The sequence below is a fragment of the Misgurnus anguillicaudatus genome, chromosome 24 (genome assembly GCF_027580225.2).
Source record: "Misgurnus anguillicaudatus chromosome 24, ASM2758022v2, whole genome shotgun sequence".
Taxonomy (NCBI): domain Eukaryota; kingdom Metazoa; phylum Chordata; class Actinopteri; order Cypriniformes; family Cobitidae; genus Misgurnus; species Misgurnus anguillicaudatus.
In genome coordinates this window covers 44,359,183-44,372,660 of record NC_073360.2, presented here as the reverse complement: position 1 = coordinate 44,372,660, position 13,478 = coordinate 44,359,183, and the positions used below count along the sequence as shown (strand labels likewise).

The 13,478-nt window shown below is 37.8% G+C and overlaps 1 protein-coding gene across 1 annotated transcript; it reads right to left on the bottom strand.

Annotated features, from left to right (window-relative positions):
* Positions 1–1,987: 1,987 nt before the first annotated feature.
* On the bottom strand, positions 1,988–12,130 carry LOC129437135 (uncharacterized). The gene is made up of 3 exons (XM_073863500.1): positions 11,900–12,130; positions 10,199–10,748; positions 1,988–3,165 (listed from the first exon to the last, which is right to left on the bottom strand). The coding sequence occupies exons 1-3, from the start codon at positions 11,909–11,911 to the stop codon at positions 2,084–2,086; spliced, it is 1,644 nt and encodes a 547-aa protein (XP_073719601.1). The 5' UTR covers positions 11,912–12,130; the 3' UTR covers positions 1,988–2,083.
* Between the last annotated feature and the right edge of the window lie 1,348 nt (positions 12,131–13,478).

Below are 13,478 nucleotides of genomic sequence, written 5' to 3'. Positions count from 1 at the left end.
ACTTCATTCCATACATTCGTTCACTACTTTTTACCCACAATGCACTCCGATTTTGAAGGTACATTTGATGTACACTCGTTCACTCACTGTTTCCCATGATGCAACAGGAAACGAACGCGTAACTGGAATCAGCTAAAAGACACTGACAGTAAACACCAAAAATTGATGTTTATACACTTTTGTTAGTTCTTGTTGTCAGTTATTTTCCACTTTTTAAAAATAAACAAAATAAATGCGATATCTTTTATTTAAAAAATAATACTTTTAATAAAAACAGTAACCGTAATTAACAACAGCAATTAAAGTTGTTTTGTTCTCTTTATTATAAACTAATACAATAAACATGACAAAGTAAGAAATTAGACTTTAGTGTTTTACAGTACAATCAATAAAGCCACACAGGTGTAAGGGTTTATGACGAATCTCTCAGCTCTACGACGCATGGTAATTACATCAGTGTCCGAAACCGTTCACTTGTTTTCATTTGCTTCTTCTACAGATAGTATGTGATGCGGCCGGTTGGTCTTCATCGCTATGGCGACGCAGCTCGAGTTCCTTGAAAGGGAATGTCTCAGGTTACGTATGGGAAGGCATCCCATACATATAAGAAGGCATCCCATTCATACGCAGCTCTGTGTCTCCATGCCATACTCCCTGCATCCCTGTAGGCACTTGCTTCGGCACTTGAAAGCGAGCCCGTATTTATGGGATGCCTTCTTATACGCCTAGTCCGCACAGCATCCAGCCTATATCCAATCATCGAATTATTGATTGTGTGTTACACATGTTTCAAATCAGTCACGCCGAGGCATTCCAGAAAAAGCGTTGCTATGGCGACGCAGTGTCTCGTTCCCTTCATAGGGAACCAGGGTTACATACTTAACCTGAGACATTTACTTACCTAGCATGTAGTGTACAGAAACATTTCACTCTTGAACATTCCTCAAAATATCTTCCTTCGTGCTCATCTGAACAAATAAAGTTTGTTACAGGTTTGTAACAACATGAGAGTAAATAATGACAGAATTTTCTTTTTTGCATTAACTATCCCTTTAAGGACATCATAACCTAAAATAAAACTCTAGTAAGCTTTGAAATATGAGACATTTAAGTCATTTTTGTCCTCCATAATACAGTACTGTAAGATCAATCTGAAAAACCAGAACAGCACTGTTTAATTTTTTATTTGTACTTTTTCTATTTGTAAAGGTCACTGGTGCTTTACAAAGTTTTCCTGTGGATTAAAGGGATAGTTCGGCCAAAAATTACATTAAACCCATGACCCACCCACCCCCAAGCTGTCCGAGCTGCACATGTCCATCGCCCCCCAGACAAACACACCTTCGGATATTTTAGAAAATGTTTTAGATCTTTCTGTTGATTAAATGCAATGTTACGGGGTCCACGACCCCCAAGTCCAAAAAAGTGCGTCCAACCTTCACAAAATAAACCCACACGGCTCCAGGATGACAAACAAAGGTCCCCCGAGGGCAATCCGCACGGCGTTGCTGTAGAAACATCCATATTAAAAATGTATCAACGTAAATAACTACCTTCCGGCAGCGCCGCCATCCTAGACTCCTCCGCATTCAGGAGAAAGTATTAGCGTAGTGTACGCACTTTTCTTAGTGACGTATGACAAATTCGGAAGGTGGGGGCACAGAGCAGCAGCAGAGTAACCTCCGAAGGCTGCGTAAGCTCTCATCCTGAATGCGGACGCGACCAAGATGGCGGCGCCACCGGAAAGTAGCCATTTACGTCAACAAAGTTTCAAATGTGAATATTTCTACAACAACACCGCACGGATTACCCTCAGAAGACCTTTGTTTATCATCCTGGAGCCGTTTGGTTTTATTTTGTGAAGGATGAACACACTTTCTTTGAACTTTAAGATGGTGGACACAGTAACATTACATTTAATCAACTGAAAGATCTAAAATATTTTCTTAAATATCCGAAAATGTGTTTGTCTGAAAACCGATGGACATATGCAACTCGGACAGCTTGGGGGTGAGTAAATCATGGGTTTAATATAATTTTTGGCCAAACTATCCTTTTAACTCTTCCCACAAACATTACAGTGTTAAGGTTTCTTTCCTGTATGAACTCTTTGATGGGATTTTAAGGAACCTGACTGAGCAAACGTCTTGTCACACTGAGAGCATTTGAAAGGTTTTTCACCTGTATGAAGTCTCTGGTGCTTAAGTAAGTTTGACCCTTGACTAAAACTCTTCCCACAGACACTACAGTGATAAGGTTTCTCTCCAGTGTGAACTCTTTCATGAACTATTATTTGGGATGAATGATAGAAGCTCTTTCCACAGTGAGCGCAGATGTAAGGTTTCTCTCCAGTATGAAGTCTCTGATGGATTTTTAAGGCAGATGAATAAGTATACGTCTTGTCACACTGAGAGCATTTGAAAGGTTTTTCACCTGTATGAAGTCTCTGGTGAATAAGTAAATTAGGCCGATGACTAAAACTCTTCCCACAGACACTACAGTGATGAGGTTTCTCTCCAGTATGAACTCTTTGATGGGTTTTTAAGTGACCTGACTGAGCAAACGTCATGTCACACTGAGAGCATTTGTAAGGTTTTTCACCTGTATGAATTCTTATGTGATTTATTAAGTTAACCTGTTGATTAAAACTCTTCTCACAGACAATACAGTGATAAGGTTTCTCTACAGTATGAACTCTCTGATGGACTTTGAAGTGACCTGAACAAGAAAACGTCTTGTCACACTGAGAGCATTTGAAAGGTTTTTCTCCTGTATGAAGTCTCTGATGAATTTTAAGATTTTGTTTGGTTTTGAAGTATTTTCCACATTCAGTGCAGTTGAAAGGCTTTTCATCACTGTGTGTCCTCATGTGAATATTTAGTTTATAGGAAGAGGCACAAATCCTCCCACAGTGCTCACAGTGAAACTTCTTCTTCTTCTCTCTGTGGTCTTCTGAATGAAGTTTCTTCTCTTGTAAGGTAGTAAAGCTGATCTCAGATCTGGTGAAGAGTTTCTGTTCTGTGTGTTTTCTCTCATGTCTCTCTAAATGTCTCTGTGAGCTGAATGTCTTTTCACAGGTGATGCAGGAAAGAGTTTGTGCTGTCAGTCGCTCTTTTGATGTTGAGGACGTTATTTCTATATCCAAACATGAATCACTCTTTACATCTGAAAGAAACATAAAACAATTAAGTTGTCTTTTCATTCTTATTTACACAAAGAAGGATGAAGAATTGAGATTCTGTATCTTTTTCTAGATTCACACATATAGACAGAAGACAGGTGTCAGTCCTGTTAATACAGCTGGGTCATTGCTCATCAAATAAACCAAAATTTGTAATCATATTAAGGATGGGCATTCGATTAAGTTTTCTTTGTCGATCGTCGGGAGAATTAACGATCGACTATCGCTTAATCATTAATATTTTTATAATAAAATTTGTTATTGAACTTTTATACTTAAAAAATGCAATGAATACACATATACAGCGTGCGTTTCCTCGATGAGACCTTTATTACAAGATCAACTTTATGTTTGAAACATAGTTTAACTTTAGACAGTTAAACTATGTTTCAAACATATATGTGCGTGCATGTGCGGTGCTCTAAAGCAGCGGAACCTGCAGCTGCGAGCCAGAGTTCTTAAACAGAGACCTCATTAGTTCCAAAATAAAAAAACAGATTCATGTTTAACATTAAACAAAAAACATAATACTTAGATCTGAAAGCTTTTGTCAAAATGTAACTCAAAATTATTCAAGCCAGAAGAAAGTGCAAGATATTAGCCTTCCTAACATTAGGCTATAACAAATTAGGGATGCACCGATCCGATATTCTGGATCGGTATCGGGGCCGATCCGGCATTTTTTGCTGGATCGGATATCGGACTAACAGGACCGATCCAATTCCGATACTGCGCATTACCCATGGTTGTCACTGACAAGCGATTAAAACGTCAAAGTATTATAAAAGCACCATAAACGTTTTTATGCACTATAATCAAAGTCATCTTACACTCAATAGCTTCATGTGAAGGAACAAACGCACATTTAAAAATATTCATGTTCACAGAAACACTGTAACTTACTTGCAAACTGAGTTAATCCACTGATGAGAAGCGGACGGATAAAAACGCGTCATTCATCACAGGCACACACACAATAACACACACAATAACTGTAACGTTAGGCTTTATTAAAGATCTGATTTCATAAAGTCTCAGTAAGCTGTTGGATGGATGCAATTCACATGTGCTGAGGATTCACAGGTGAAGCGGACGGATGAAACGCGTCATTCAACACACGAACCCTCAATAACTGTAGGCTGTTTTAAAGATCTGATTTTATAAAGTCTCAGTAAGTTGTTGGATGGATGCAATTCAGTATGTGCTGAGCACACGATGCATCAAATCTTTTTGTGTTTTAATAGTTATGAACTTAGCTTTCCATTGCGGAGCGAGGATTCCCATGCGAGTGTGAGGACGCTTCTAGAGCATCAATGCTGCACAGTATTGCGCAGAATGCGCACTCAATATGATTTAGGCGCATCAATTCTGCACCCGAAATGTGCATAAAAGGTCCGGTTAAGTGCATAATTCCCAAAATAACCATCTGCACACTAAATCTTTTTTACTGTGACTTTTTGCGCAATTAAGGAAAATATATTTAGCATATTTATTTGATCAAACGTGCCTATTTTATTTTCTCCTAAACACTGCCATGGTTAATAATTACTAATGTTCTTGTAACTTGTAAATCATTTTAAATTATTGATTTTTAATTTAAAAGTATAATTATATATAATATAATTATATTATGCTAGATTTAGACATTTATATAGTGTATGTCTGTGTGTGTGTGTGTGTGTGTGTGTCTGTGTGTAATTTAAATTGCTCAAGAAAAATACAGTAGTATCGGATCGGCAGGTATCGGAATCGGCCGATACTCAGAATTCGGGTATCGGAATCGGATCGGAGATGGAAAAAGTGGTATCGGTGCATCCCTATAACAAATTAAGCATTAAAGCCTCGTGAAAAATAACTAACTTTAGTAACTCGCATAAAACTTCTGCACCAGTCTACTGATTTTTTTTTTGAGAAATAAAAGCATGTTTTGGGGTCAGACGCGACCGCAACCCATGGTGACCGTCAGTCCAGCCGCCGCCGAAAACAGCCGCTCCGAGGAGACTGACCGGGATGCACAGGTACCTCAGCGCTAACTTGGCTTATTCCGCATACAGAGTATGTGTGAAACAGCATGCGTTTTGTGAGCCCCATTCACCATTGTTTAATTATACTAACATAGTCTTTTAGTTTTTATTTGTTGTAAAACAACAGTAGACACAAATTTACTATAGTCTCCAACTCCACAATACCATGACCATGGTATTTGTAGTAAAATTGCGGAAATACAAATAGTTTTTAATCTGCAAAAAAAAAAACATTTTCACAATGATAAAATCATGGCTAATTTTCCTAAGGTAGTAATTACAAAATTATATATGTTTGAAAGACGGAGATGCGCACCTGTCAATCTATTACATAACAGAGCGAGGCCAGAGACAAACGTGCTCATAAACGGGAGTAATATGGAATAATGTGTGCATCTTTGAATAACTAAGTATACATTTCTTTAAAATATATTTTGTCATATAAAGTTTTGAGACATGGCCTAATAATGTTTTTTTCACTTTTATTGCTCATTTAGACTTATATTTACTTCAGAGATTATTTTAGCAATATTGCTTTTTCCGGTAATAATAATACAATTTATATTTCAATCCTGTTTCATTGTCTGTTTATTCATTTCATTATGCTGTTATGTTAATGTGAGGATATTTATTTGCCATATGAGATGTGCCGTTATATGAATACTTTTGTATAATATTCAAATATATGCGGAATAATGTGTGCATCTTTGAATGACTGAAGGAATACAGTTGCTTATTTTTGTCATAAAGTTTTGAGAAATAATAATATTGTGAGGATTTATTTCCATATGAGACGCTTTTTGTCGTTGAATACTCTCGTTTATTATTTGGAAATCATATACATGCATAGTAGGAATTATATAATGTGGAAGGGTAGACTTGCAAAGTTACTGTGCTTATTTTTATTTATGATATATGTGGAGATAAATAAAGCATTGCAAAACTGCAACGGGTGCTTGACGGATTCGCCGCACACATACGCAAACGCACTGAATACGGAGTATTTGTGAAACAGGAGTTAGATTTTAAAAAATGCATTCGATTAATTGATAACAAATTAACGTTATCGACGAAATTCTTAACAATCAATTATCGATCGTCGATTAATTATGCCCATCCCTAAATCATATGCAGAAAAAAAGTAATTTAGGGATCTAGAGTGCAACCAGCTGTTCAAGGGACAAAAAGTCTCCGCAACTCTGAAAGAGTCCTTTTGGTTCAACAACAGACACACATACATTGTGGTCTAAACCAATCAGTGATAGTGAAGGGCGGACACCTCCCTTCCTCTCCCTCACAAATATGAGCCGCTGTTGTGGACAAATGTGAAGCGAATGCTGCGAGAGAGAACGAAATTGTGCAAGAGGAAGCGCCAAAATTAGGGATCGACTGATATGGATTTTTTGTGCCGAATGCCGATTTTTTTCATCAGCCTTAGCCGATGACTAATACAGGCTGCCGATTTTCTTGAGGTAGAACAAGTAAAAGTGTTCAGCACTCGTTTTATTTTATTTCGACCCACAAACTTTCTTAGCTTTAGTTGGACGCACATATAGAGCAACGTGTTTACATTTTCAAAGTGTATGGCAATATTTCAGCTAAGTCAAACAGTTAAAAGATGCTTTGAAAGTTTAAAAGCTTCCAAAACTCTGCTAGTTGGTGAGAGGCAGTAAATGAGCTGCACGTGAACTGCAGCATCTCCAACAACACAGAGCTGTCTGTGGACACCTGTCTGTAAATAATGCCGGGAAAAAAAATATCGGCAAACGCAGCAGCCGCGTATTGGCCGATGCGGATACGCGTAAAACCCTCAAAAATCAGCCCGATATATCGGCTGGGCAATATATTGATCAGTAGTAGAGATGTCCCGACCTGATTTTTTTTTATCGGTATCTGGGATGTTATAACAGGATCGATCCAATTCCGATACTGTGCTTTAGCCGTGGCTGTTAATGACAAGCTATTAAAAGGACTAAGTATTATAAAAGCACCATAAACATTTTTATGCACTATATTCAAAGTCTTTTTAACCTGTCAAGGAATGTGCATTAAAGGTCCGGTTCAGCGCATAATTCCCAAAATAACCATCTGCACACTAAAGCCTTTTTACTACAGTTTTATACAATTAAGGAAAATATATTTAGCATACATATTTGATCAAACGTACCCATTACATGTTCTCCTAAACACTGCCATGATTAATAATTACTAATGTCCTTATAACTTGTAAATCATTTAAATAATTGTTTTTTACATTTAAAATTATACTAGATGTAGCAGAAAGAACTATACACATTTAACAATTTTGTGTGTGCACATGTGCACGTGTACTCTGCATGAGGAAGTTGCTTCATTGCAGTTTAGTACAGCAGAAATACATTTATTTTCAATAGAACACTGCATTTGGCTTGCATCACTTGCATTAAGGTGCATTTTAGGTGAAGCATCACAACATCACGTCCTGGTGTATACAGTGAATGCATGCTGAAATTATTGTTGTGTGGCTACATAAAAGTTTAAGCATATGTGATGCATTACCGCAATTGGCTGACTGGTGCGTGAGAGAGACGAGAGTGCATGCGCGTGTGTGTCTGTGAGAAATGGTTCTTTTTTATGCTATACTCTCTTGCAATTGAACGTGAATGTGTTTACTACTTAAAAACATAAAAGCTAAACATCCTATCTAGTCAAACCGCATAACGACATTGCTACAAATCAGTATGGGATTAAAATCTACGAATATCAATAGGCTTAGGCTACGTTACCTTGTTTCAGCGAAGCTTGGTTAAACAGCAGTGGATGTTTTCGGTTCAGATGCTGAATGTAATGTAATGATAAGAATGTAATAATCCCAAACTTTAGACGTTCTCTGCAGTTTATGGACATCTCCGCCATCGCGGCAACTAAATTCAAAATGTATCACACACTATGGTGTGCTTCCTGAACATTGAACAACCGTCCATGTTAATCAGATCCCACCCCAAGTAAGAATCCAACTACTAACATGGCCAAGACCAAAGAGCCGTCGAAAGACACTAGAGACAAAATTGTACACCTCAACAAGGCTGGAAAGGGCTACGGGGAAATTGCCAAGCAGCTTGGTGAAAAAAGGTCCACTGTTGGAGCAATCATTAGAGAATGGAAGAAGCTAAACATGACTGTCAATCCCCCTCGGACTGGGGCTCCATCCAAGATCTCACCTCGTGGGGTCTTAATGATCCTAAGAAAGGTGAGAAATCAGCCCACAACTACACGGGAGGAGCTGGTCAATGACCTGAAAAGAGCTGGGACCACCATTTCCAAGGTTACTGTTGGTAATACACGAAGACATCATGGTTTGAAATCATGCATGGCACAGAAGGTTCCCCTGCTTAAACCAGCACATGTCCAGGCCCGTCTTAAGTTTGCCAATGTCCATTTGGATGATCCAGAGGAGTCAAGGGAAAAAGTAGGGCTGTGTAAAAAATCGGCTGCGATTCTCATGCACGTTTCATCAGTAAAGCCGGTTCCATGATTAGTATTAAATCACCATCATCTGATTTAAGATGGAGCGGCATTTATTACACAGACCCGTAGTTCACATAGAAGCCAGGCAAAATCGGGTTCATAATCGAGGAAAATCGACTCTGATAATCTATCCGATTCTGCCTAGCTTTTTGTGAACTACGAAATGTGGCTCCATTTGAAAGCAGCTGATGGCGATTTAATACCAATCAAGGAAACAGCTTTACTGATGAAACACGCATGAGAATCGCAGCCAATTTTTTTGCACAGCCCTAGGAGAAAGTCTTGTCGTCAGATGAGACCAAAATAGAACTTTTTGGTCATAATTCCACTAATCATGTTTGTAGGAAGAAGAATGAGTACCATCCCAAGAACACCATCCCTACTGTGAAGCATGGGGGTGGTATCATCATGCTTTGGGGGTGTTTTTCTGCACATGGGACAGGGTGCCTGCACTGTATTAAGGAGAGGATGACCGGGGCCATTTATTGCAAGATTTTGGGGAACAACCTCCTTCCCTCAGTTAGAGCATTGAAGATGGGTCGAGGTTGGGTCTTCCAAGATGACAATAACCCGAAGCACACAGCCAGGATAACTAAGGAGTGGCTCTGTAAGAAGCATATCAATGTTCTGGCGTGGCCTAGCCAGTCTCCAGACCTAAACCCAATAGAGAATCTTTGGAGGGAGCTCAAACTCTGTGTTTCTCAGCGACAGGCCAGAAACCTGACTGATCTAGAGGAGTGGGTCAAAATCCCTATTGCAGTGTGTGCAAACCTGGTGAAAAACTACAGGAAACATTTGACCTCTGTGTTTGGAAACAAAGGCTACTGTACCAAATATTAACATGTACTTTCTCAGGTGTTCAAATACTTATTTGCAGCTGTATCATACAAATAAATAGTAAAAAAAAATCATACAATGTAATTTCTGGATTTTTTTTAGATTATGTCTCTTACAGTGGACATGCACCTACGATGACAATTTCAGACCCCTCCATGATTTCTAAGTGGGAGAACTTGCAAAATAGCAGGATGTTCAAATACTTATTTTCCTCACTGTATAACTTTTTTCTTTGATTTCTAATCTTAAAAATATCATAACTTTCTCAATACTCAATGGATTTTTACAATCCATTTATCTTTGTAAAAGGAAATATCTGCTCTGTCTAGTCATGTGATCAATTTTGAGCTTTAGAGTTTTTGAAAATTATGTCATCTTACATTTTTGCTATAAGCCAGAGAAATGACAAGGAGGCAGCCTCACGCAATACAAAGTCAATGCAGACGGATGGATTATTTTCCTCCCGGTGTGCGTGGTTTTCAGATTATGATGCATATTGCACTAAGTATTAAAGATCATAGACTCCTTTCAAATTGTTGCACTCGCATTTTTTTATCTTTTGATTAGTGAGTTTATGACTGAAAACCCAAAACAGGTGCTTACATAGTTAAAAAATGTTTAAATTACAACAATAATTGAGGAGACATACCTGATGTAATTAAATCATCATCTTCCTCAGTGCAATCTTCCTCTTCTGTGTGTTCAGTTTTGGTTTCTGTGGGTTCAGTTTTGATTTCTGTAGGTTCAGTTTTGATTTCTGTGGGTTCGGTTTTGATTTCTGTAGGTTCGGTTTTGATTTCTGTAGGTTCGGTTTTGATTTCTGTGGATTCAGTTTTGATCATCATGAGGTTCGTGCAGTCGATGAGTTTAACTGAACACATCTTCAGTTTGGTCTGCAGGATCTGCTGCTGTTCTCCAGCGTTACAGACAGAATCCAGAGACTCTGTGGAGGTTTGATCCTCCTGTAAACTCTGTTTACTGTCACACACTGTAGTGTCCTGAGTGTCTGTGAGGTTTGACTCAGTATAACAGAGTAAAGTCAGACTGAGATCGGAGTCCTGTGTGTGTCTGGATTTCTCTTCAGAGAGTTTAGAGTCCAGCAGTGTCTGTGGTGTGCGGCTCTGATCTCTGCTCATCCACACTGAATCCAGACTCCCATCATCAGTCACATACACTGAAGATTCACAACAATCCACATCCTGACAACACAACACACACAGACAGTAAGATTATCAGTGTTGGGCAAGTTACTACCAAAGTGTAATACATTATATATTACAAATTACTGTCATTTTAAAGTAATTAGTTAAAGGGACACAAGGCAAGTCTGAGTATTATTTCTCTACTAGCTCCCCCTAGTGTCTGGGAGTAAATGCTTTCTATATCTGAGACTTTACGAGACTGAAGGACACCGGGTCGGATACAGCGAACTTGCAAGTGGGGTATTCCTCCTACAGACGGTAGGGGCGGGCGAGAGAGTCTTCACTCGTCATGTAATGAGTCATTTAACCATATACCAACTTACGAAGATGATTTATTAACATAAAAATGCTGCCTTGTGTCCCTTTAAATTACAATATTACTGTCTCTGAACTGTAATGAGTTACACTACTTTTGCGTTACTTTTGAGTAACTTTCATTAAAATAACAGAAGTATGACTAAGCGTTATAAAATGTTAAAATGTAGTTTATGGCTGCTTATAAATCTAGACGTTATGTGTTGGCCCTCGAGCTTTGAATAGGCACAGTGAAGACTTATGGCAAAATACAGCAATAATCACTGTCAGAACATTGACAAATTATCTGGTAAAAGTCTGGTAAATTATGGTACACATACCAAACACAATAGAGCTAGAGCACACTACAATGCAACCTATAGCCTAATAGCATGGCAAAACACACAACCTCTTTTCATTTCTATTCTTTAATGCACTTTTAATTTAGATTCACAGCACAAACCTGGCATGCACTGGGTTGACACAACTTATCAAAAAGTGCTATTGGAGGATTAGGCCTCAAGGAATACAGCTCATTTCAGTCCAATATAAGGATAACATGTCATGTAGGCTAACATATAATTGCTTAATAAAACACAGACAAAAGAGGAACACTGCCTTTTCCAAACAATGAAAATAGACGGTTTCATCGGACGCACGTGATACTGCGTTACTGAGACTGTAACGAGTGCAATATCACCAACATTATATTAGCAATGCGTTAAATTACTGCGTTACAGCAAAAATTAATGTATTACTGTAATATATTATATTTTGTAATGCATTAACTTACTCCCAAGACTAGAAAGTATTTGATGTTTGTCTGATTCAGCTAAATGATGTTTAAGCTGTACCTCTTCTTTCATTGCTAAATCTCCTCTTGACCTCAGATTTGTCTCCAGTAACGCCACCTCTTTCTTCACCTGATAGATTTCTGTAATGAAATCATCAATATATCCAGAAACAAGACTCTGTTTACACTCAATGAAACACGCAAGAGAGAAAAACACTGAGGATACACAAACACATCACACGCGCGCTCTTTCTTTCTTTCTTTCTTTAGTGAGTTTATTTGCGGACTAAAGAGCTGCAGCGCCTCCTGCTGTACTGGAGGGAGAAAACGCTCACTGCTTTACAATGGATTTAGTAAAACAAGTATGCGTCTCAATTATGGCCAGAAATCATCACAAACTATTGTATAAAGTAATGACTAAATGAAAAGAAGGGGTGGGAAAATAATTGCTGAAGAATAAAACAAAACATCAAATTTTTAAAGTCATAAAGATAGGACATCATAGGACAAAGGAGATTTTTTTAGGACAAAGGAGATTATGATCAGATTAAAAATAAAAGCACAACATTTTATTTTCATTTTAAAAAGGTAATGTTGCAGCATAACATTTAAAAAAACGTAAAATACCTAATTGGCACGTTTTCTTTAGGTAAACAAAATGTAACCCTGCTAAAAAAAACAAGACACCATCACAGAAATTCTATTGGTTTTATTGGGAATTTTATTTGGTTCTAATTGAATATGGCCCAAAACACACTAGTGGTTTTAATGGTAAAAGCTAATGATTCCTATTGGTATTTTAATGGAAACCATTAGAATTTTCTGTAATGGTTTAATAGTTTTTTCAGCAGGGAAATCGAGAAATCACAACTGTTCACTATGAAAACAAAACCAGACCAAAATGCAACATTTGCGAGACGTTTTGATCAGGTGTTAAACTAACCACCTTGGAATAAGACGTTTAAAGAACAACATGACCAAAATACAGCCAGGTGTTAATGTTACTTTGATTTAAATGTATGTCGACCCACCAAGAAAATTCCCGGTATGCCTGATGATTACCAATCCAGGCTGCCTACCATTATAAAACAAAACACTAATAATAAAGCTGAGATACATTTAAACCAATGCATCAGAACCAATGGGGTTGTATTTTTGGTATAGACCCTTTTACAGCCCACGTGATCAAATAGCCTGCGCGCACATATTGGCAACAGAAGTGGTGTTATTCTCCATTGGTTCTAACGTGTAAGCAACTCAGAAAGTTTATTAAAACGGTTTCCCAGCATCAAAATGTCTGGTTGTTGCGTTTGGCTGCACTAATATAATACTAATATACGTATATATGTATCTGGCCACTATTTGGCCATCTGCTAACATTTTCAATCCACTCCACTATAGTACATGGTAAAAATTATGTATTTTTACAACGTTTTTAAATTTAGGGTGTGTTTTTTATGTTGTGCTGCAATATTACCTGATAACAACCAAAATACGTTGTGTAAAGTTGTAAAAAATGTTTTGTGCTTGTATTCTTAATAATTGTCTTTTTTCCTGTTTCTTAATATGACATTAAAAACTTGATGTTTTCTTTCTTCAGCCCATTTTCCCACCCCTTCTTTTTATTTAGTCATTACTTT

Coding starts and splice junctions, on each gene's coding strand:
- LOC129437135 (XM_073863500.1), bottom strand. Junction 3,166..10,198: donor TGATGATTTAATTACATCAG/GTATGTCTCCTC, acceptor TGTTTCTTTCAG/ATGTAAAGAGTGATTCATGT.